This window comes from Micromys minutus (assembly GCF_963924665.1).
Source record: "Micromys minutus genome assembly, chromosome: 2".
Classification (NCBI taxonomy): domain Eukaryota; kingdom Metazoa; phylum Chordata; class Mammalia; order Rodentia; family Muridae; genus Micromys; species Micromys minutus.
The window spans coordinates 64,300,367-64,324,948 of record NC_137971.1 but is presented as its reverse complement, the minus strand read 5'-3'; the positions used below and the strand labels follow the sequence as shown (position 1 = coordinate 64,324,948).

At 44.5% G+C, this 24,582-nt stretch overlaps 1 protein-coding gene across 1 annotated transcript in view; it reads left to right on the top strand.

Moving 5' to 3' along the window:
• DOCK1 (dedicator of cytokinesis 1) overlaps window positions 1–24,582 on the top strand; it is a 475,815-nt gene that overhangs the window by 60,896 nt on the left and 390,337 nt on the right. The window contains exons 4-12 of the mRNA XM_080912399.1: window positions 746–801; window positions 3,930–4,026; window positions 7,193–7,341; window positions 10,339–10,474; window positions 11,077–11,234; window positions 12,550–12,631; window positions 13,031–13,166; window positions 20,853–20,925; window positions 24,493–24,572. Of these exons, the coding sequence (XP_080768525.1) occupies window positions 746–801; window positions 3,930–4,026; window positions 7,193–7,341; window positions 10,339–10,474; window positions 11,077–11,234; window positions 12,550–12,631; window positions 13,031–13,166; window positions 20,853–20,925; window positions 24,493–24,572 (967 nt within the window). The remainder of the gene's footprint in view (window positions 1–745; window positions 802–3,929; window positions 4,027–7,192; window positions 7,342–10,338; window positions 10,475–11,076; window positions 11,235–12,549; window positions 12,632–13,030; window positions 13,167–20,852; window positions 20,926–24,492; window positions 24,573–24,582) is intronic.

The window sequence follows — 24,582 nt, the reverse complement described above, 5'->3', positions numbered from 1 at the left end:
AGACTCTTCCTGGCAGACGTATCCGGTCAGATGTTTCTTTTCCTCCAATAGGTACCTTGAATCACTAGGGCACTAACTGCATTTCTGTTGGGTGCACCTGTCATCGCTGGCTTGTTAGGCCAAAGTCTCTGGGAGTTTATGCTATGCATACACACATGTTTACACTGGGCACAGGAGAGTGAGGACAGTAGAGGCATTGGCTAGCATGTTTCCTCAGCACTTCTGCAGATTGAATTTCACCCACCTTCGGCCTTTTACCATTGTCTACTTCACATGGAGACTAATGAGGAAAACCCTAGGGCTGTCCCTCAGTGGCAGTGGACACATGACAGTCAGTGGTTTAAACCAACTTCCATTTTGGGTTTCTTGTCATTTTTTTGTAAAGGGAAATCTGTCACAGTCCGTTGTCACAATTGGTTTCTGGCATCAGATTTGTTGCAGGCGCCAATGTCAAGGTCAGCGGGGGAGAGGAGGGGTAACCTGTGGAGGAGAACATTTTCTTGAGCCTTTATGAAACTGTTGCCTTGCAAATACGTTGTCTGTTTTCTGCTAAGACATCTGCACAGTCTGAAATACAAGCTGATTGGGAGATTCTCTTTTGTGCCTGTGTTTTCTCCATTGTGTTGTGTGTGATGCTTACACTTGCAAAATTAATGGTGATCCAATCCCCTTTGGGGCTATTGTTTGATTTGCAATCAGTATTCACACTGATAATAAAAACTCTTTTTTTTTCTCTCCCGCACAGGGTATATTTCCTGCATCATATATTCATCTTAAAGAAGCCATTGTTGAAGGAAAAGGGTGAGTCTTTTCTTGATATTTGAATGAAGAATTAGATGATTTCACGTGACTCTGCTGTCAAATATGTGGTAGGGTCAGATGTGGGGGTTAAGATAACAATAGTGGGGTTGCAGAGGAGGCTCATTGGTTAAGAGCACCTACTGCTTCTGCAAGGACTTGAGTTTGGTTTCCAGCCCCCATGTGTGGTAGCTCACGATTACCTGTAACTCCAGAAAGTGCACTTAGACTCAAGTACTACACACTGTCCCACACAGATGCACATATAAATGCATAGTTAAAGATAATAAAAATAACTCATTATAATAGATAATAGCTGTGTTTGACCATAATGGTTTAAGACAATAAAAGGACTTGTGGCTCAGTCACAGTAGTCATTGCTTTGGCCCATTAAAGAGTTCAGGGTCATCGTCTTGGCTGTGGTCACCTCTTTGAGTTTGAAGTTAATTTGGGGAGGCGTGGGCATCTACGAACTACTTTATTTGAGAATGGCCACCCTAGACCCTTAGCTGAGTCTCCCCCTCCACCCCAAAGACATCTAGCAGGATGTGATACAGAGTTGAGGGGGAATGAATAGTTGTTAGGCTGGGACCTGTGTGAATTCAAGTGTCAGCTAATTGAGATTTATAACTCCGTGAGGTCACCAGACTAATGTGTAAGGTCCTTAAAAGGACATTCATAGAACAGGAACCCAGGCGTACCAGGTGTGAACTGGGGGAAGACAGCATTCAAATGTCTTCTTTTTTGGTCTCTGCCTCATCTTCACACTCAGTTAAATATGTAAATTATAAAATTACTAATCATATGATTACTGCATAATGACATCTCTCTGGCTGATTACAAAATTGCCTTTCGGAGCACTGTACTTTTAACATATGAAAAGGACGGCTTGGGTTCCTGCACTTCCCCAGCGCATAATTAGAGGGAAGGGAATAATTTAGAGGCATGGATGGTGCCGACCTGCAAGATGGAATTTGTTCAGACAGATAAAATGTTTTGTATGCAGAATTCTCGAAAGGAAGATAAAAGTAAGTTGAGAAAGTTTTGCCTTGTTACGGAAATAATTGAAGTGTGCATTTAATGCGCTTCTCTCTGCCAGGGTCAAAATCCTTATATAAGTGGGCTTGTATAGGAGTAGCGATTTTTCAGAAGCATCATACTACGAAAGGCTGTGTGTTTCCACATTTACTCAGTGGCACACTGTTACGGAATGTAGTTTCCTGGATGCAGGCAGCAGGCAGGCAGGTCCTGTTGGTCTGCTGGGGTCAGGTTTCAGGGTGGTGTGAGCAGGAAGCACAGTGGAGATGAACTGTGCACAGGTGACCTGCTGATGCTTTCCGGAGTCAGCCTTTCGTTCTACCCTCCTTTCCTGGCTCTGACCTTTGCCTCCTCCCACTGTACCTGGCTGCCCAGCTGTTCCCCTGTGAGGTTCTTCTGCCCAGGGGTCTGGCAGGTGACCACTACCTCTTCATTTCTTTTGGATGCTGCAGACATCTCTCTTTTCTGCTGGTCCTTCTTCTAGTCCAGGACACCTGTATGTGTGTGCCCATCCACGTCTCCTGTCTTGCCTGGCTTCTTTCAGAGCTCTTCCTGTCACTTCCTTCATTTTTATTTTGTGCCTCTGGCCATGATAATGTGCTTTTTATATTTTGTCATAACAAAGCAATTCCCATTTTGTCCCCTCCTCTCTGCTGACATAGTATTGCCTGCAACAATGAGTACTAAGGGCCACTATTTTCTGTGAAGCCCCTGGTGGGCACTGAGGCCCTTGTACCCTTTCTTTTCTGGTACCTCACACTATTTTCAAGGCTAGGACATTTCTTTGGGACTTCTTACCTGTGATGTGGCCCATTTCTCTCACAGCTGCAACCAATCTCACCTTATAGGTATTGCTAGCATCTGGGCTTCTAATGATCTTTCTTTGGATGGTCAGGAATTCATGTCATGGCTACCTGGGCCACATGTCACCCTGTTCACTCTACTCCTAGCCACTCCCCTAAATAAAACCCCAGAGTTATAGTTGCTGGTTCCATGCCCATTCACTCTTTTATAGAATTATTTCACATTGATAAGTAAATTTATAAAAAAGTGCATTTATGACATCTACTGTACACATACATTGCAGGGTGTCAGGTTGAGCTAGTTCATTCGAGGTTCTTAGGAGAGGTCGCTTTCAATCATACTCACCTGTGGGGAGCTTCCAGATGTGTTTAAGTTCATAGTGTGTTGTTAGTGACACCAGTCACCATGCTGGAGAGTACAGCTATTGGATTCATTCTCTGTCTAATGCTGTGTCCTTTCTCCAACATGTGCCCCCCTATGATGCACATAGCCAGGACTCTCCCTCCATCCTCTGCTTGTGCAGTGGATGAGCAGGTGTTGTTGGAGTACTATCGTCCTGATCGTCCCTGTTCCCAGCCTTGGGACTCCCTCAGCTCTTTCCCTCCATTTGATGGTTTTACCCACAGCTAATAAAGAAAGACATTGTCTGTGCCTTTCTGACCTCTGCCAAATACCAACGATGAGATTTTCAAATCAGGGGAAGTAAAACACACAAAGCAATGCACATGCTGATATAGAGTGAAAGCCAAGTCAAAGGCTGAATCTTTTGGGGTAGAAGGAAAAGGTCAGTGGGTAGTTTTGGGTGGGGCTCATGAACACCTGGAAGCTGTAACTTAGTCACACTTCAGCAGGGATAATGTGTCCTTGCCTCATTAAAAAAATGAATTTTATACCTCATAGGAATGTGGAAATAATCTTCACTTAATGTGTGTTTACATGGCACACACTGACTGGGTGTTGTTTATGGTACTCTGAGATAGATGGGTATACACATATTCTGAATATACCTTCCTTTTCCCCACTCTTGGCATTAAAGACTTTCTGTAGCTGGTCTTTCTCTTTTTACCCCACCACACATGGCTTCCAGGCAGGGTAATGTGTAGATATCTCCACACTTTGCTTTGTATGAAGAGCCTGTCATTTGTAGGCGTATTCACATGTGTGTGAGCATCGTTTTGTGTGCTTTCTTCATTTGCTTAACCATTGAGCTCTATAATGACTGTAGGGACTCAGGTGCAGCTCACAATAAAGCCATTAAAATCAGCTTCTTTCTCTCTTTCATCCCACAGACAACATGAAACTGTCATCCCAGGGGACCTCCCCCTCATACAGGAAGTCACCACAACACTTCGAGAGTGGTCTACCATATGGAGGCAACTTTACGTGGTAAGAAAATGGGATGCTTAGCTAAAGCTTCAAAAATACAGAATGGTGTTTCTGGTGCTTGTACCAAACAATACTTTTCCCTTTCCAGGAACTTGGAGAGGTGAGCCTCTGAGCAGGGTCTTGCTTCTCAAGGACAGAGCAAGCTATAGGATCACTGTTAGGTGCCCTGTAATCTTTGACCTTTGTTGTATTGAGATGCAGCTTGCTTACTGTATTGAATAAATAGAAGTTGGCCTTGGATTCCTCTTGCTTCGAGTTGGATAAAGGGAATGTGGTTGCTCTTGGGTCTTTGAAAGGACAGGACCAGGCAGTTTGCGTTGATGTCACCTCTGAGTATATATTTTGATCATGAAAATGGAAACCTACTTTTTCACAGAGATCACATAGTTTTCAAGTTTTAGTAGATGGTTACTAATAATTCTGTAATTTGTGTCAGTGATGGGTCGGATAGTCTTGATGTATTGTGTCCGAGGTGGGCAGGGAGCCTTTTACATTCTGGCTCTGTGAGCAGTTGTCCGGCTCTTATTAATGCAGAGATATCGGAGCTCTGACATCTTCCATTTCATTTTCTCTCAGGGCATTTCTTTGCACATAAATCCATATTTGCAGAAGATTACCTTTTGTTAAGCCTGTATTTCTATTCAGCATGTTGATTTCTCATATGCTAATGTTATTATCACCGAGCAAGGACTCTGGAAGGAAGTCAGTGCGTTAATTTCTCAGGAACATAGAAAACTTCCTAAAGTCCACAGCTGTTTGCTGGGCAGGCTTGTTTTTGATTATACAGTGGTTTCCTATAAATGCGCAGTAATAAGCACTTGCGGTAATTGTCCATCAAACGTACTCACAAACCTAAAAGCGTGAAGTTAGCCATGAATGTTTTGTGTAAATCTGAGCAATTTCATAGTCGGTATTTCATGTTCAACTTAGCAATTTTTAAACACAAATATGATAACACAACAAACCGGAGTTGCCGTGGACCGATTAATGAGTGGACACCATCAGTCTCCCTGTCAGTCACTCAGCATCCTTACTCCTCATCATCCGGTTCCTTCTCCAGATGTCAAATTCACCTCTGATGGGTTTATGTTGTTAGACTTGTATAAAGTCGAGTGCTTTATACAAAGGTGCTTCTCAATATCAAGATGCATTCTTTTAGATGTACTCTCCTGTAGTTGTAGACCTGTCTGCAAAATGTCTTTTATGTGTGGTTAGAGAGAACAGCAGGGTGGATTGGTCCGATGAGAAGAATCACGATTTGCAATAAACTCTTAATTTGGACCTCTTTAAGCTTTCATCTAAGAAATCCAAACGAGGAGCGTGGCCCAGTGGCGTGCATCGGGAATTGGAGGCAGGGAGAGTGAAGAGTTTATGGCTGAAGTTTCTGCTGTGTTCTATCTACTCTCTGTGGTATTGTTTTTAAACAACAAAATCCCAACCATTCGATTTTACCAGTGAAGACTTGGGAGCCAGGCACTGTGGTAAAAGCCTGCTAGCTAAGAGAGGCAGAGAGACTGCCAGATGACCTTCCTAATCCATAAAGGTCCCAGAGGGCAAAGACTTGTCTCTTTCTCCATGCCCTTAGATACCTTCCGACACCCAGAGCCTCCTTTCTGTTTACTTATGCTCACTCCCTGGCAGCTGGCTGCTTGCTCTGTCTCTTGACCCAGACTTGACTTTATTTAGCTCTGGGATTAAAGGTGTGTGCTAGGGTTGAGCTACACCACAACAAGATGTATCCAGTTCACAGTCTTGGGGTTCACAGTGTGATCAAATATCCTGCACAACTGTAGTTCTCAGCACTTTTTGTCAGGTCTCAAAAGACATTTGTTGAGTAATTGAAAGAGATAGTTTAAGGATGAGGCTAGCCTAGTCTACATGAGACTCTGTCTCAAAACATCAGCAACAAACACAGACAAGGGAAAGAAGGAAAAGGAAAGGCTGGAAAGAGAACCACTGTAATGTAAAAACAGCCCAGAGAGGCGGCTCAGCAGGAAGAACACTTGCTGGGTTTTCTAGAGGATCAGAGTTTGATTCCTAGGCCTTGTATCAGGTTGTATATAACTCCAATTCCAAGACCTCAGATGCCCGCTGCTAACCTCTTCTGTAACCACCTCTCTCCGTCTCTCTGTCTCTCTGTCTCTGTCTCTCTGTCTCTGTCTTTCTCTTGCTCTCTTTCTCTCTCTCTCTCTCTCTCTCTCTCTCTCTCACACACACACACACACACACACACACACACACACACACACCACAGTCTCACACATGCAGAGACCAGAGCTCCTTTTTAAAAATAGCAATTCCCCATTTTAATTTTTGAAGGACTCATGGTGCTTAAAATATAATTCATTAGCTTCTGCCTGGTTGTTCAAAAGCAGAACACTGTAGACATCCTTAGTCTTCCTGATGCGCTATGCCAACAAATGCAAACCTACATGGTTCTTGTACCACAACCCAATACAGGAAAGGTGAGAAGGGTCAGTTTGGGATCTTATCTTATGGTTTTCTTTTGATATGGAAGCAAAAGGAGTGTTCATGGATAGACATCTGCTGTTACTGTATGGTGTGAGGGTCACAGTGTATCAGGGAAGGCTTATGTGTCAGGTGGCAGCATGGTCTTAGGGTCCAGGCATCTCCAGGTGCAGTGGGGCCGAACTGTCATGGGGGGGTATGACATCATTGCTTCCAAGCATGTCCAATCTCTGTCATGGTGACATGTCTGTCTTTACCAACTCTAAAGTTCAAGCTCCACGATGGAACAATGAAGTATGAAGGAAGAATCTCCTAATATTTTAAGTGACTAGAGATCTGGGTTAGAAAACGTCCCCAGCTGTCTTTGGCTGTATGAACACACCTTCAAGCATTGGCTGTGCCTAGGACGCGGCTTCGAGTTCCAGGCCAGGCTGAGGCTTGAGGTTCTGTTCCTGCTGTGTTGGGGACGTGCATTACTTCTTATTCTTTCAGTGTCTAGGAACCAAATCCTAGCATTTTGTGCTCTGCGATCTGCTCTTCAGTTGACAGTCACCGAATCCCAGGAAGTGGTGCATGTCCTACTTTAATCCGAAGAACATTTGATGTAACCTCCACTGTGCTGTTGTTTTTGATTTTTGCTTGTTTCTTTTTGTTTTTCAAGCCAGAACCCTTACAGTCTTCCTTTCTCCCCATATAGCAAGATAACAGGGAGATGTTTCAAAGTGTTCAACACATGATCTATGACCTTATTGAGTGGAGGTCGCAGATTCTTTCTGGAACTCTGCCCCAAGATGAGCTCAAAGAGCTGAAGAAGAAGGTCACAGCCAAAATCGATTATGGAAACAGGTTTGTTTGTTTAAGCGATGATTTCGTGCTAAATTGTCCAGTGTAATAGCACCAACCCAAGCCTGGAGGATGTTTCAATTATATTTTATTATAAAGACAAATTTCTAATATCAAAATAATGGAGTGGCTTATATTCTAATCTGGTTTTCTAGTCACCCTTGAAAGCTGTAGTCCTTGCTGTGTAGGGGAGTTGTGTAGCAGGGTTGGGGTAGCTCCTCAGTTTTGCTGTTTTTGTGCCACCACAGTTATGATATTCAATCCACTTCCACTTTTCACTCAGCATTTGACACTAGATTATTTCCTGTGACTCCCTTGGTCTGTCAGACTGGATGTTAGAAGTCACCATGAAACTTGTCCCTAGAGGTGACTTGCTTGATCTAACAGACAGAAGAACAACTCTCTTAAGTTTGCAATTGAGATGAACTTTCTGTTTTCTTTTCACAAAGTTTCCATTTATGGGAAACATCTGCCCTGCTTTGCTTGAGTGTCTTGAGCGATGGCTCACTCCTGAGGACAGCGAGCTATGGTATTAGCTGCTGGGAGTGTGACTGTCTTGGTCTTATCTCTGCCATGTTAGTAGCCAGGATGAGGTCATGGCCTCTCCCACCTGGTACCCATTTGCTTATTCACATGTTGTCATAGCTGTAAGACTCCTTAAAAATGACCTGGTCCTGCATTTCCCTCAAGTCTTGTGATGTGAAATCACCTGGGGAGGTTTCACTATACTGAATCCGGGGACCCACTCCTTGGTCTCTTAGTTCTGCTGTTTGGTGCCAGCTTAAGAGCTCAGACTGCTGTTTGGGTGGTAGAAAACTTAAGGTATAGTATGCACCCTTCTCCATTTTTACACACGAGAATGTGGAGGTAAGAACACAGTTGCCTCCTTCCCATCAGCTCAGGATCCTTAGACGAGCCACAGGACCTTTCTGAATAACTGAGTTATTGCATAATTTGTTTTCTGATAATCTCCCCTTTTAATGTATGAAGGCTTCCTAATGTCACATTATGTGTGACTTTTATTTTTACCTCCAAGGCCAGAGACTCAAGATATAGGATATTAGATACAGCTTTGATGAAACCCATTACAAAACCACCTGCTTTCAAAAGCTATGGCCCATGTACATTCTCTGATTTCTGGGGGTGGTGTCCATTCCCCAAGAGTAGTCTTTAATCTTGTTATGGTGAGACCAACACCTGGACAGAACCAGCTGTGTACTGATTGCAGAGACCAAATGTAGACTGCTTGCTTGCCTGACAGGTCACCTCATATGTTGGCAGCCAGCATTGGGCTAAAATGCCAGGGGCGAAGGTGATTATTGATTGATTACCTCCAAGGCCAGAGATTCCAGATATAGGGTATTAGATACTGCTTTGATGGAGCCTATTACAAGACCATGTGCTTACAAAAACAAATCTTTGGATCTCTGATTTCATTTTGTATTGTCGAAGCCTGGTTTTGAAGTTAGGTTCAGAGACTACCTGCTTAATCTGGCTGCAGGAAACAACCTAAGTATGTTACGCCAAGGAACAATCTTGTTAAGACAGAAAGCGTTTCCAAATGTAATTTACTGCTTTGATAGGAAATACAACCTTATTAAGACAAGTTTGCCTGAGGACTGCAGGCCAGTATACCTCCAAAGCCCCATGCTCTCTGCTTATCTTCCCACTTCCTCTTTTAGAAAGTGAAATACTAATACTAACAATAATCTTAAATAAAAGCATAGAATGTTGGTTTTAGGTGGTCCTGTCTCTCGGGAAGCAGTTCATTGCCCTCATCATTATCACGTACATATGTATTCTTGCTTTTACCTTTTACCTGGCTGGGGGTTGGGAATGTCTAGAGAACTCTGGGAAATGGGGTAAAGGTCGTGGACTGTTCCACTACAAAGATGGCTGTGTAAAACTTAGAGATGCAAATATGTACACTCACACCCAGATACACCAGACAGGTCCACAGCCATACCTACCCATAGAAACCTGCATGTACACACACACACTCACATGCACACACACACATTCACACGCACACACATGCACACTCTCTGATATCACAGGGAGGTGTCCATCTCCTTTAGACCTTTGTCACCTTATGGGACTAGTCTCTAACCTTGTTATGTTGAGGCCAACACTCCACAATAGAACCAACTGTGTATTGATTGCAGAGACCCCAGTAGACTGGTTGCTGTGATTGACAGGCTACCTTATATGGTGATGATGTTGTGGTGAGAACATTGCCACACCATCTTCTTTCTTCTTTCAATGTTTGGTCTCAACCACATAACTGATCTCACCGAGCTTAGGCTTTCTGTTTTGTGAAGTGGGTCTGACCAGATATTCTGTCTGGACAGAGGTGACAATGACATCACATGATACCCATGGTAGGTTGGCAAATGGCCTGATACATCTTCCTTGAGAGGGGCTCACCAGGTATGGCTTGTGGGGCCTTGGGGCTGTGCCTCTAGGAGCTCACCCACACCGCCTACAAGTCATTGACCACACGCACACAGTGCTGACCCCACCCCATACATCACTGACCTCATTCACAAAATGCTGATCCACAGTATTGGTATTGACTCTTAGAGCAGGGTCAGGGCTGGGATGAGTTGGTCAGATTTGGAGGTTTTGCCCTGTTAGTGAAAGGTCTTACCCTGTGAGGCTTTCCACTACTGTACCCATGGGTAGTATGCATGTGCAGAGTGAGCTCTAATGGCCCACACCTTCCACAGTTATTAGTCACAGTTCACTTGGACTTTGAAGATCTATTGGAAGATGAAGGCTTTGTTGAAATGCAGGTAACCCTGAGTCGTTTTCTTTCTCCCAGCGTGACATATTTTGAATTACAGAAAGCCATGTCACAGAATGACATTCTCTGATATCTGTGGATGGGACCCAGTTTCTGAGGCTTTTCCATCTGCTCTGTGGCTGGGCCTGACACTGTGCTAGGGAACTCACTCCCTTGGTTCCTGCTCTCCATGCTCTGGATTCTTGGTCTTCTAGAATTCTTGATCTGGACCTGGTGGTGAGGGATGAAGATGGGAACATTCTGGATCCGGAACTGACTAGCACCATCAGTCTTTTCCGAGCGCATGAAGTTGCTTCTAAACAAGTGGAGGAGAGACTGCAAGAGGAGAAAGTGAGTTTGATTCCTCAATGTGCGCTTTGCCACTTTGCATAGCAGGGGGATGGGGGACAAGGGTGGGGTGTGTGGGGTTAGGAGGTGCTGGCGGTTCAGGGAGGGGGGTCTTGTATTTCTTAGTAACTGTGTATTAGAAAATGTTAAGGAAGCTCTGAATCAGCACTGAAAAGAACCCTCAGAAAGCAAGTGTTTTTCAGACAAGGATGAGTGGGGTAAAGTCAGCATAACCTATTAACTTAGCAAGGATTGGTCAGCCATTTGCCATATTCCAGGTACTGGGGACATAGTGCAGAATGAGACACAGTGTCCTCGGAGGCATCATTCTAGTAAGAACCCCAAATTAAAGCTAGCCACTAGTCCAGCAACCATTATTCCAGCTTGTTGATAGACACTTGGAAGTCCCATGCTCTGGCAAACACTAATTATTAGCTGCAGCTGGATGGGTGCTGTGTTGTTTGAGAGCATGCAGTGGGGACACAGAGGACTGCGTGAGCAGCATGGCTGAGAGGTGGCAGTTGGTGTACCTTTTCCCTATCCTACAGGGCATTAAAAAGAACCTTGGTTGGAGTCCAGGTTGCTCACGTTGACTTTCTGTTCAGTCTCAAAAGCAGAATATGGATATCAACAGACAAGCCAAGTTCGCAGCCACCCCATCTCTGGCCTTGTTTGTTAACCTCAAAAATGTGGTTTGCAAAATAGGAGAAGATGCCGAAGTCCTCATGTCTCTTTATGACCCCGTGGAGTCCAAATTCATCAGGTAGGCGACTTCCCCATCGCAGTCTTCATCAGTTGCTTTTCTCATTGCTGTGGTCAAAATACCGGACAAGAAGCAGCTCTTTCAGGGAGGGTTTATTCTGAACCACAGTCTGAAGATGAGGTCCAGCATGGTAAAATCCTACTAGTGGGAGCTGCTGTCAACTGGAGTAAATATGCTGGTTAGTTTTCCTTATCAACTTGAAACAAGCTGAAGTCACCTGGGAAGAGGGATCTTTAATTGAGAAACATCCCTCTAACCTGTCCTATTATAGGCAAGTGTGTGGGGACATTTTTTTGATTAATGACTGCTATGGGAGGGTCCAGCCCACTGTGAGCAGGTGGTCCAAGGTTACAAAAAAAGCAACCTGGGCAAGAACAGGAGAGCAAGCCAGTAAGCAACATTCCTCCATGGCCTCTGCTTCGGTTCCTGCCTCGGAGTTCTTGCTTCGAGTTCTTACCCTGCTTTCTCTTTAAGGAGACTGTAGGCTGTACAGAGAGATGAACATTTTGTTTCTCATGGTTTTTCTGCTCATGATATTAATCACAGCCACAGAAAGCAAACAGGCTCAGCCCACAGGCCTCACCTTTACTGTTTGGAAACTTTTGGTCTAGGAATGTCATCTGTGGCTTTCGCCTCTTTGCTGTCTCTCTAAGTTGATTGGCTAGTTGTGTATGTCAAGTATTTCCTCTTGTCACATGAAGAGTCACAATAACCATCTGTTGAACAAAACCATTGGGAACACATCGGTTCTCAATATAACCTTCCCTTTATCCTGATTAAAGAAATCACGATCAAACTGTGTGAATTATGTGTGTATCTATATTTTAACACTCCTGTATTTTCACTTGAGCTATCAAAATTTAAAAATGTAGTATTTGCAGGAAACAGCACATAGATGATTTTTACTCTCACTTCTGATAAGTGCTTTCTTTTTGTTGGGGATACAATTTGTATTTTATGGCTTGCTTGGCTTTATTGAAGGCTCTGAATTAAATATACATTGTTCCAAATTCAATACACAGCTCTGTATTGTTGTCATTCTAAACAGACAGAGAGGCTTTTCACATTATAAACATTGAAATGTCATTTGCAAATACTTCTGTTACACAGTTAATCCATGGTGTAGAAAGTGAAAAGTTTGTTTATATATATAGTGCCTGCTCTGTAAAGAGTGTATCTGTGGCCCAGATGTTTATAAACTCACGGTCAAATGCATAGTGAACCTCCACGTTGTTAGTTATGAGGTCTTACGGGATATATTGGGTACCCGTCTATTTGGAAGATTAATTTGATCTTGTATTTTTCTATTTTCAAGTGAGAACTACTTGGTCCGCTGGTCAAGTTCAGGATTACCAAAAGACATTGATCGGTTGCATAACTTGCGAGCTGTGTTTACGGTGAGTGCACCCATGGCTGTGCATGTTGAGTGACATTAAGTCCTGCTTTGATGGCTGTTTTGGGGACTTCTCAGCACTGAGTGGGGCCTATGGGGTAGTAGTGGTGCCACCTATAACACTGGCTAACCCAGGAATCCCCGAGCTCTTTGTGGAAGTCTCTAAAGCTTGATCTTAGCTTAGTATCACTAGGAGATAAATTCTTCCTGTCTCTTTAGTTCATGTCCAATTCTCTTAGCTAAGTGTGTGCTGTTACTTTATTCCTTCCTGTCCTGTGAGTAACTTTAAAATACTCTTAGCTGGTCTGAGAACAGACTCTCGGTCCATTTTTATGTCCTTTTCAATTGGACTTGTGTTGAATCATAGTTCTCCACAATGATTTATGGAAATTAATATTTCTAGGATCTGGGGAGCAAAGACCTGAAAAGAGAGAAAATTAGTTTCGTCTGCCAGATTGTCCGAGTCGGTCGCATGGAGCTGAGGGACAGCAACACAAGGAAGCTGACTTCGGGGCTCCGGCGACCTTTTGGCGTGGCTGGTAAAAATTCCCATCCTTGCTTTTCCTTGAGAGTTTCAGATCCTTCACTTTGAGGAAGGACACTTGGATTTATGCACTTAACTGCTTGGGAGGTGGGGGGCATTTATTAGTTCTTTTTCACATAGTTTGGAGCCCACCTGCTGCATCTATGGTGCTTCAGATTCATCTGGTTTAAAAGCAGATCCCAGTTCTTACCGGGAGAGACACTGAATCACTTTCCCACACTGTGGAGAAGTCAGGACTCGGGAGCTTGCTAGGCTCGGTGCTTGAGTGGTGGACGAGCTCAGCCTGGCTCCAAGATGAGGAGCTAAAGGAAGTGACAATATAGCCAGCACGTGGGCTTGTTGCTGTTCACATCTCTACGTGGTGCTGGTGGCTGTACAGAGAGTGAGATCCTGGTTATCTGTGTCATGGAACAACAAGTGTTCCCACTTGGTGATATGTTTCAGCGCCAGTCACTTTCCTCAGAAGAAGCAGTTTTCTTCCTTTATTAGAGTTGCAGGGCAGTCTTTTCACCAAAGGTCTCTGACACGTATGCTCCCTGACCTTGTTCTAGTTCTATCCCATTGCTGTGATAAAGCACTATGACTAAAAGCAACTGTCACAATCCTGCACTGGGGGAGGTCAAGGCAGGAACTCAGGACAGGAACTATAGAGGACCTGCTTGCTGGCTCACCCTCTTGCTTGCTCATGGCTATGCTTGGCTATCTTTCTTATGGCTCAGGCCCTCCTGCCCAGGGAATGGTAGCACCCAGAGTTGACTGGACCCTCCTACTTCAATTATAAATTAGGACACCCACGTAGACATATCTCTAGAACAACCTGATACAGGAAACACTCAACTTTAACACTATTTTCAGTGGATTCTAGGCTGTTTCAAATTGATAGTGTAGTATATGAGGAGACTTTTGACTCTTGATAGCTAGCTTTTATTTCTTGTATGATCAATGATCAATGACAGTTCCCCCTCCCGGCTACTAGAAAGTCAGCACTCAATTTTTACTCAATTAAACAAACTTATTTTCAGCCAAATTATAGGCTCTGGAAGAATTGGGCTGAAAATAAACAGTTCCCATGCACTTTACCCTGCTCCCAGCATCCTCATGCATATCAGCAGTGAAATGTCACCTTTATGACATGCTTTCAACAAAAACTGTCACCTTTCCTAGAGTCCATGGTTTACAGGAACATTTGCTGTTGACATTGTGTATTTTGTCAGTGTGTGCGCGCATGTGTGTGTGTGTGTGTGTGTGTGTGTGTATGTGAATGTAGAAATGTGGAAGTCAGAGGTCAAAGCTAGGGGACTTCCTCAATCCTTTGACACATTTTTGAGACAAAACCTCCCAGTGAACTTGGCTCTCTTTGATAAGTCAATTGAACCCCAGGAGTCTTCCTGTTTTTCTCTCCACCCCAGGGCCTTGTTAGAGTCACATAATACCATTCAGACTTGTACCTGGGGGCTGGGGTCACAGTCAGGTCTTCATGCTTTTGTAGCAAGCAACTTAACCTATTGATTCATCCTCCTGGCCCCATTCTGTATGTTTTGACAAATGTGTAATAATGGTGTGTGTCCATTATCACAGACATAAGTCTGGAGAATTCTATTGAACCATTAGGCTCTTCAGGGGGCTGTCCCAGTGTCTTTATCATCTGTGGTGCGATGTTGAGAGGAGACCTGTTCTGTCAGCTACCCTGGGTAAACTGGCATTTCTATCCCTGAGACTTGATCACACAGTGTAACTTACTCCTGTTTTCCCAAGCCTATCACATCATTTGCATGTCCAGTCGAGATACTTGTGATGCTTTAGTGGACTAGAACTTGACTTCTTGGTTGCATGGCAATTTTAGGGAAGTACTGCTGTTTTTTTTTTTTTTTTTTTGTCTTCGGTGTTTTATTCTTTCCTGAAGCCATCAGAGAGATCTGTGACATGATAATGTAAGTCGCTTTTTCAGGCATGGATACTGCAGGTTCTCTGGGTATTAGATCACTGCAGAGATCCTGCTGATAAGTTCCTTGTGACAGCATTGTTAGATTTGGGAAAGCATTGATGAGATTTAGCCGGAGGCGGACAGTCAGTCTCTCCCTCTGTAGATTCAAATAGGGATTTTGCCTAGCTTTTCCTGGTTTGGTTGTAATGTTCTGGAAAGTCTTAGGTGATGAAGTGTGGGCAGGTTGGTGGCCATGGTACTTGCTGATGTTGCGGTGACCTTTTCATGCCTGTAACATGCATTTTATTTGCTAGGTGAAGTATGGTGTTAGGTCACAGCCTCCCTGTTTTCTGACTTCTCAGGAGCCAGGCTATTTGCTGGATTAGTTAAGTGAGAGGACATCTGGACCACTGTCTGTCCCTTGTACTAAGATCTTTGGCTCTGAGACCATTGCTTTCCCCTCTCCTGAGGCCTCCTGGTCTTAATGCTCACTTGCATCTTTGGTTACCCCTTGGATTGACCTTTGTTTCTTTTGTCTCCTCTCCCCTCTTTCTGGTACTCTGCAGACTCAGGACTACTGGAAACCAATCACTGGGAGGGAAACTCTAGCCTCTCCGGCCTGTTGCTGCTCGAATTCTTGAGAGATGAGCCTCTTCCTTTTTGCTGCTTGATTGGCTGCTGGGACCCTGCACGCTACAGCGCTGTGCAGTTCCCACATGAGCTGCTGCAGAGGCCGTGGAGGCTGTACCTTTAGGCAGTTGTTCATTCTCATGGCCTCAGACAGGGACCTCTGATGCTTTCACAGCAGCTGCCCCCTACACAGGCCTGGTGCAGGGTCCTTTGTGCTGCCTCCCAGCACCACACACTGGCCTCTACAACCACCTGAGGAGCAGCTTTCTGACTTAATATCTGCAGCATCTGCTTTTATTGCTTTCTGCTTTCTGTCCTGAGACTGAGGGTGAATATTTTATCCTGTGCTTTTATTGTATAGACTTTTCTCATTAATTAATTAATTAATCAATCAACTAATTAATTAATTAATTCACTCACTTTATATCCCAGTTGGAGCCCTTCTCCCTTCTCTCTTCCCAGTTCCACTCTCAACAATCCCTCCCCTCATTACCCCCTCACCGTCTCCTCTGGGAAGGGGAACCTATTACCCCTTCCGGGGACATCAAGTCACAACAGGAATTAGTGAATTCTCTTCCACTGAGGCCTAACCAGGCAGCCCAGCTAGGGAAAGAGAATCCGGTGGTAGGCAACAGAGTCAGAAACAGCTTCCCTGCTGCCGTTGGTAGGGAACCCACTTGAAGATGAACCTGTACATCTGCTACAAATGTGTAAGGGTCCTAGGTCCAGGCCCTGCATGATTTTTGGTTGGTGGTTTATAGTCTCTCTGAGCCTCCATGGGCTCAGGTTTCTTAAAATTTTTTTATTGGCACATGGCAGTGCTCCAGCCTGCCCAGTCCTCTTCCTTATGTGTTGATATTCAACATACTCTGGCTATGTTCTCCTTTCCTGGCCCAGACTTCGGACTCCCACAGAACACCTCCCAGATACAGGTTCCCATCCTCATACCTGAAAAAGAAGACTGACTTTTTGGGATTCTGCCCATCCTTATGCAGCTCCCACCATCCATAGGTACCTCCCATCATCCATATGCACCTCCCACCATCTGTATGCACCTCCCACCATTTGTAGGCACCTCCCACCATCTGTATGCACCTCCCACCATTCGTAGGCACCTCCCACCATCTGTATGCACCTCCCACCATTCGTAAGCACCTCCCACTATCTATAGGCACCTCCCACCATCTGTTGGCACCTCCCACCATTCATAGGCACCTCCCACCATCCGTATGCACCTCCCATGTCCACATGCACAGATTTAATATTGAGCCTTTTTTTCCAGAACAGTCTCTGCTCATCTGTGTCAACAGAACTAGAACTTTTAAATGAGAAAGGCATTCATGCACCTTTAAGCCTACAGGTTTTAGTCTTTTATTGAAAATAATATGTCATGATCCTTTCTGTTAAAACATTTGATAATGCGAAAGTGATTGACAGTAGTGGGAAGATCATGGAAATTTTATGGAAAAGAAAGACAATTAAATAAATCATTCATAATTTGACACAGCCAGGGTAGCATATCCACTTTATTTTTGCTGTGCCTTTTATGTAACCTCTTCATGCTTTTATGGGAATACCTGGCTAGGGAAATCATGTACAGCCCTGCTTCAGTGTCCAGTTTGACAGAAATACGTAAGACAAGGGCAGTGGAACACTTGACCAGTGTGAGGTCATTTTGATTGTTTATCGGCTTTTTTCCCGTCTTGGTCTGCTTTTAGCAGCTTCACTATTTGTAGGGTGGTGGTGGTATGCTCATATTTTGTATGGATACTTTTTACATACTAAAACATCTACAGTCTACAGCTTTGCACTCACATTAGCAGTTCTTTGGAGCTCAAGGTGTGGTGAAGTCCCTTTGTTAAGGTTGCTGAATGTGAGAGCTCACGTGATCCTCAGTGTCTCCTGTTTTGTGTCCAATGAGATGAGCAACTTGCATGGACGTGTCATGCCATCAGTGGCTAGAGCTGCAGGTCCTTCATCCTTCTCCCTTGAAGCCTGCTTCTCTATCTTGTCTCCTGCTTTCTTTGTGCTATATTTCTGATTCTCCCTTTCTGTCCCCCTCTTCATATTCCTGCCCCCTGCTGGGTCATTGTGCTTGGGTCTGCCATACCCTTACCCTTACATATGATCCTATTGACTACAACCAGACTGGACGCTTCGGATAATGGATTCATTCCTTGTCCGTATCATAGTACTCTCTTCCTCCCAGGTGGAGACCCCTTGCTGGCAGGATGTAGAGACTAGCCGTTTCATTTCCTTTTTTAGCAGTGGTTATCAGTGATGAATAGCTTTAATTGTCAACTTCATATAACCTAGAATTATCTTGGAAGAATTATCTAGAAGAAATTAGCTTGAGACAAGACAGAGAACTATGGTCATGTGCAGCAGAGATCGTTTGGTTTTTAATTCATAAGGGAACACCCAGCCTAAGGTGGCACCATTCCTTAGGCAGGGGTTCATTAACTATATAGCAGAAGCAAGCAAGCAAGCAAGCAAGCAAGCAAGCAAACAAGCAATCAGGCTTGCAGGCCTTTTTGGTTTTGTCACTGCACTGGACTGTGGATATGATGTGACTAGCTGTTCATAGCTCCTTCTACTCGGAGGACTTTCATGCCATCAGGGACTGTAACTTGGAATTGTAAGTCAAGTAAACCCTTTCTCCTCTTTGTTGCTTTTTGTCAGGGTATTTTATCGCAGCCACAGAAATAATACTGAGAAAGTGCCTTACCCCATCCAGACCACAGTGAGTTCTTCCTGGGCACAGAGCTTGGCATGGATGAGCCAGCCCTGAGGGAATTCTTGTGCCTTTGATACTTCCTCATGAGGCTAAGGATGGGTGAGCCTGGAGGTGTGGTCATTAGTTAATAGTAAGCTGGACAAAGGCTGTTTTTCACATGTGTATGTGGTCCTAGCCCCTGCCTTGCTTCTTTGCTACATGTGTTCCTGCAAATTCTCTATAAGCCTAGGTGTGTTCTGGTGCAAGACTCTGGACACTTAGCAAAGGTGGCAGATAATCTGGAAGAGCTACAATTAGCTGACAAGATGAGATCTGTGATGCACAGAGAGAGGGGGCTTTCCATGGAAATAGAAAAGCCACCCATATGAGTGTGAATGGATGGTCTGATGAGTTCAGTTTAACTGTCCTGGGTATGGCTGTTTGAAGGGGCTGCTATTGAAGCTCGATGTTTCTTCACCCTGAGCTGGAAGTGAAAAGATGGGCCTGGGCACATGTGCATGTGACCTTATGCAGGATCCCTGCTGTGAGTCCCCTGTCAAGCGAAGGCCTGATCTTCATCAGTCCTCTTTCTCAGCAGCTGTTACTAGTACTCCAGTCATCCATGTGTGTTTACCTGCATCTCTGGACAGGCGTGTTGATTCTTAGACCCACTGTCCTGTTGGTGTAGTGAACTGTGTGTGACTGTTTCCCCAGTGGCCTCCTGGGCTCTGCTGTAATACGCAAGGCATGGAGCACAGCCTTTCTTATTCTACAGACCTTCCTTTATGCTTTCTGGGCATGATGGTTAATTTTCTTTTTGTGACAAATATCCTATCTGGTGGCGTAAGTAAGAAAGGGTTTATTTTGACTTTCAGTTTTCAGGGTACAGGTGCCACTGGTGGGAAACATCAAGGAAGTAGGAATCTGAGGCAGTTGGTGACACTGTTTCCACTGTCAGAAAGCAAGGAGGCAGACAGCAAGAGGGACCGGTCTATAAAACCTCAAGGCTTGCTCCCATGGATCCAGTTACTTCTGCAGGACTTCATTTCTTAACGGTTTCACAATCTTCCAAAATCGTGCCACCAGCTGGGGACCAAGAATCAACTACTTGTGCCCGAGGGGGACCCTTCACACCCATACCACAGAACTGAGTGAGACTGTGCAGAGATGGACCTTATCTGTGATTTCAGTATGGGAAATTAGTCACTAGGAAAGACGTGTGTCACTCTTTGAGCCAGGTGTGTGGGTGGGGAAGGACATGGTAGAGAACCTTTCCAGTTCCCTTTAGAGTTTTTAAACTGTGCTTGGCATAGCCAAAGTCCCAGAGTGGTTAGGAAGAGAGAAAGTTGCCCTGAGTTAAGCCCTGAATGCCACCAGAGCAAGCTTCTCATTTGTAGACAGGGTGGAGGCTGGTGAGCCTGGGCCACCCCGTGAAGACAGGGTAATAAAATGCAAGGAGCCAAGATGGCGAGGTGCTGCTAGACCCGTGACTTTGGGATGTCTGTTCGTTCTTGTCTGTGTGCCTCAGTTTTCTCAATGTCCAGCAGGTAACTGAGGGTCAACCTGAGTGTCCCACTGACACAGGCACCAGTTCTTGGCCAGTTGTTCCATTTTGTAATTATGTCATTACTAGACCATGTCTGAGTTACGTTTTCTCATCTCTGTGGGAAAATGGCTGATACAGAAGCAACTTGAAGTGGGTCCTTCTTTCGGGTTCTAGCTTGAGAATACAGTCCGCCGTGGCGGACGGTATGAGGCCTGCACTGGGAAGGCCAGGTCACTCACTTCTCCTTATTCAGTTCAGGACCCCAGCCCATGGATGGCCAGTCTTTCCACCGGTCCCTCACAGACACACGCCCAGAGGCTGCGTGACTTTAGTTAGACTCTTACAGGTGTGTGTGTGGAGGGTCATCTCCTAGGTGTCTTCCGATCTGTTGAGTCAGAATTAACTATCAGAGTGTTATGTTATTATGAGTCGGTAGCCTCTTGCTGCAAGTGTTCTTTAAAATAAAGTTTAAAGAGTGAAATGAATCTAAAAGCCATTTCTTATCACACTTGGGCCCTTCTCCCCACACACTTAGGTGCCCATTGGTGCAGAATAGCTCCTTCATGCAACACTTTGTGTTGGACAGCAGATCTCTAGAGTGACACCCGGGGAACAGGCAAAGGAAATTATTCAGTAGAATTGTCTATTTGAGCTCCTAGGGCCAGCATGTTCAGGAGACTTAATCTATCAGTCAAGCATCTCGGAATCCCAGACTTAGATGTGAGAAGATTCTACTGTATGGTTCATGATGGAGCATGGTCTGCGCTTCCTTTTTTTGTTTTATTTTATTTATTTATTTATTTTTGACTTTCTATAGTGGTAGCACTCAAGCCGAAACAACCTTTTCTGTTCTTTTTTTTCCCAGTGATGGACGTAACAGACATAATAAATGGGAAAGTCGACGATGAAGATAAACAGCACTTCATCCCCTTCCAGCCGTAAGTATGAGATGATCCTGTCCTTAACCAGGTTAATAGTTTACTAGGTAATGGTTTGCTGGTAAGGTTATTTGTTAAGCCCAGTCAGGATTCATTTATTTTACAATAATAGGGAAGCTCTGTAGTCAGAGCTGTGGCACACGGAATCAGGAACTGTGAGAACAATGGGACAAGGTTTGTGTATGGTCCCGTTGTTCCTTGTGTTCCCAGAATTACCTTATCAGTAGGAAGATTACAATTCTGCACGGAGCATGTTTCTTTACATAATCGATTTGTTCTCCTAGCAATTCACATTTTCAAAATACAATACTTTCAGATTCATCACAAGAGATCGCTGCTTTTTAAAATAGAAACCAAACAAAGTAATGATGAGTTCTTTTGTAAAACGAGAAATAACACCTTAAGGCTCGTAATCAGGCTGCTGGTTTTTCTGTCTTGGTTTTTCGCTTAGATGAGTCGGTTTGGGCTTTTCCTTTTTTTTCTTCTTCTTCTTTCCTTTTCTCTTTCTCTCTTTCTCTCTCTTCTTTCAAGGCTTTGTCCACTTCTGACCTGAGGTTTTTAGAGAGGGCGAGGGAACATTTGGGGCTGATTTGTGAGATTATTCTCTGATTTGAAGCTAGAACCTGTGGGTAAAGTGACTGAATTGAGGGCCGTTCTTGATCCAGGCCACTCCTGTTACCGAGAGGAGGCAAAAGAACTGGGTACTTCAGGTTGATTGCTGGAGACAGCCTTCTTCAGGGCCTGACCTCGCAGAATGAGTAGTTGGGGTTAGAGTGACCTGCCCCAGGACTCTGAAGTTTCCTCTGTCCTCTTAACTTTTCCATTTTGTTTTTATTCAAAGACTTCTAGGCTTAAGGTGAATTTCACGTGGGCAGAACATTGCTTTTGAGGTGCTGGCTGAGGGGCATGGGAGGCTTGTGATTACGGGTGTCTAGAGGAGGCCTGTTGGTGGGAGGAAGGAGGCCTGGTATGGGCTTCTCTTTTCTCATGTATACTTCATGAGGGACCACACCACTCCCTGCAGACTTGAGAGCCACCTGTTTAGGATGGTGGCAGTGAGGCTTTTTTGTGTATTAAAAGAGTACTCTTTCCTGTGCTGCTCTATAGAAGGTCTTACATCTTGTTGGGAGGAGTGGCTTTAAACTAAAGCTGGGCTTGAGCACCACATGTTTCAGGCAATTGGAGGCAGAGGTCTCTTGTGCCTTAAATGCTTTCCATTTGCTTTTCTGTTTGGTCTCTGCTAACCACTAGCCCCATGTGACTCTTTATATTAATTACAGCTGAGTAGAATTAACACGTAGCTCTCAATCACATCTGTCTGTTTCAAGTGTTTGGCTGTGCAGGGCTGGTTGTTGCCATAGTGGGTAGTGTCTTGGTTTCTTTTCCTCTTGCTGTGAAAAAATATCTACTCTGACACATGCAACTTAATGGGAAAGGTTGTTTGTTTTGACTCACAGTTCAGGGTTACAGTCCATTATTGGAATGGATCCTTATGCTTAGCTCACTTTTTTCATTTCATACAGTCCAGGATCTCAGCCATGGAATGGTGCCACCCATAATGGACTGGTTTCTTACCTCAGTTAAAGCTCTCAAGATGACTGCCTCCCCACCCCCATACATACCCAGAATAATATCTCCAAGTGATTCTAGAATCTCTCAGGTTGAGAGTAAACAGTAGCCATTGCAGAAGGCGTGTAGGTGCTCATTTACATCCTGTAGACAGTTATTCTGGATAATTCCACTCCTGGCAAACATTGATAGCTACATTCTCTGGAACCCAGAAGTATCTTTAGCACACACAGGTAATATTCCCATCCTGGAACATGGCTGACAGAGTGGTAGTAAACAAAATACACTTCTGTCAGACTATAATACTCAGTGCCTTTTTTTTCCTTTGAAAAATGACAGGGTTTCCTGTTGTTCCTAAGGCTTCAATTTTATCAAGACCACAGGATGTAGGAATTCCCAGCTGTCCTACTAAGTGAATTTTCTTGTTGCATATTTGTTCCCTCTAAAGGTAAACTAAACAAAACAATAACCAGAACAACAGCATCAAAAACCAAACCCCAAACAAACAGTACTTTGGATATTGTAAAAGCCAGTGAAATGATCTGTCAGGTTTTTTTAAAGATGTATTTGTTATATTTATATGAGTACACCATAGCTGTCTTCAGACACACCAGAAGAGATCATCAGATCTCATTACAGATGGTTGTGAGCCACTATATGGTTGCTGGGATCTGAACTCATGACCTCTGGAAGAGCATCCAGTGCTCTTAACCACTGAGCCATCTCTCCAGCCCAATCTGTCAGATTTTGACTCCTGGTTATTGCCGGGCCTTTGAGATTACCTGTATGCTGCCACCAGGCTTTTCCATCTGGCACTGGAAGCCCACTTTAGACAGTGTTAGCGCATGCTCACCTGTTGTGTTTTCTCTTCAGAGGATGATGGCTACACAGATTAATATCTGCAGTGATAGGAGAAAAAAGTAGCATGATTCTAGTAGCAAAAGAAGCCTGGAAACCATTCTCTGGGAAATGTCATGCTAGTGAGAACATCCTGGAAACCATTCTCTGGGAAATGCCATGCTAATGAGAACGTTTTTTGCTCCATTAAAATGGATTTATCACCTCACAGGGTTGGTTTTAGGAAGGGAAACAGTGTGCATTCTCTCTAGCTCTCTCGTTCATCTCTTTTTAACTTGGTGAAATAAATTAGAACAGCGCTCGCCTCCTTTGAGTTGCTTGGCTCAAGTGATGGATGACATAGTCCTTGTTCCTAGAATTGATTTTAAATGTTCTGTACCTGATGTATGTTTTTGCACCCTTTTCCCATTGTGCTTGGTGGCACCACACAGCATTTCTCCTGATGCATGTTGCCTGTGCTGGCTACTCTTATGTGCATGAACTCGTGGGCCTAAGGATGACGATAGCCTGTATTTCCAGTGATGTCCAAGGCTCAGCATCCAGACATGCTACCATTAATTTTGCTCTCCAAGGACGGAGTGGCCATTGGAGACCCCTTCGTGAACACACTGTGGATCCAGAGGCAGGGCTTCTCAAGTCATTAGGTTTGAAGGCTATTTCAGGGGAGAAAAGGGATCTTGTTTTTGTCTCTTCTATGTCCCTCCTTGCCCTCAACGAGCTCAGTATTAGCTGAGTGGCACAGGCGGCCATCAGTGTTGAATGCCAGGCCTCTCAGCCACTTGAGTTTCACAGCAGCTCAGTTGGACTATCCATTAGCAATGGAGTGGAGCCCTGTGCACATATTCCCTGGGAGCGGGGTGCCCTCCTCGGCTGGACCTCTCTCCTGTGGTTCACCATTTTCCTGATCGATGCTTTCCCTGTCTCTCTTGTCACCTATCCTGCCCTTTGTCTTTTGTTGACTCATGACGACTCTCTCATACTCGGTGGTGATGCTCTTTTGTGTCCCCCTGTTACTGTCACCCACGGGTCTCTGTGCCCCCTTGTCTCCTGTGGTCTTGGTTGTCCCATGCCCTCCAGGCTCGCGTTGGACGACGCCATTCGACACAAGCCGCTGAACATGTCATCCCGTTTCTCACCCAGGGTGGCAGGGGAGAATGACTTCCTTCAAACTGTCATAAACAAAGTCATTGCAGCCAAAGAAGTCAACCACAAGGGACAAGGTGTGTATCT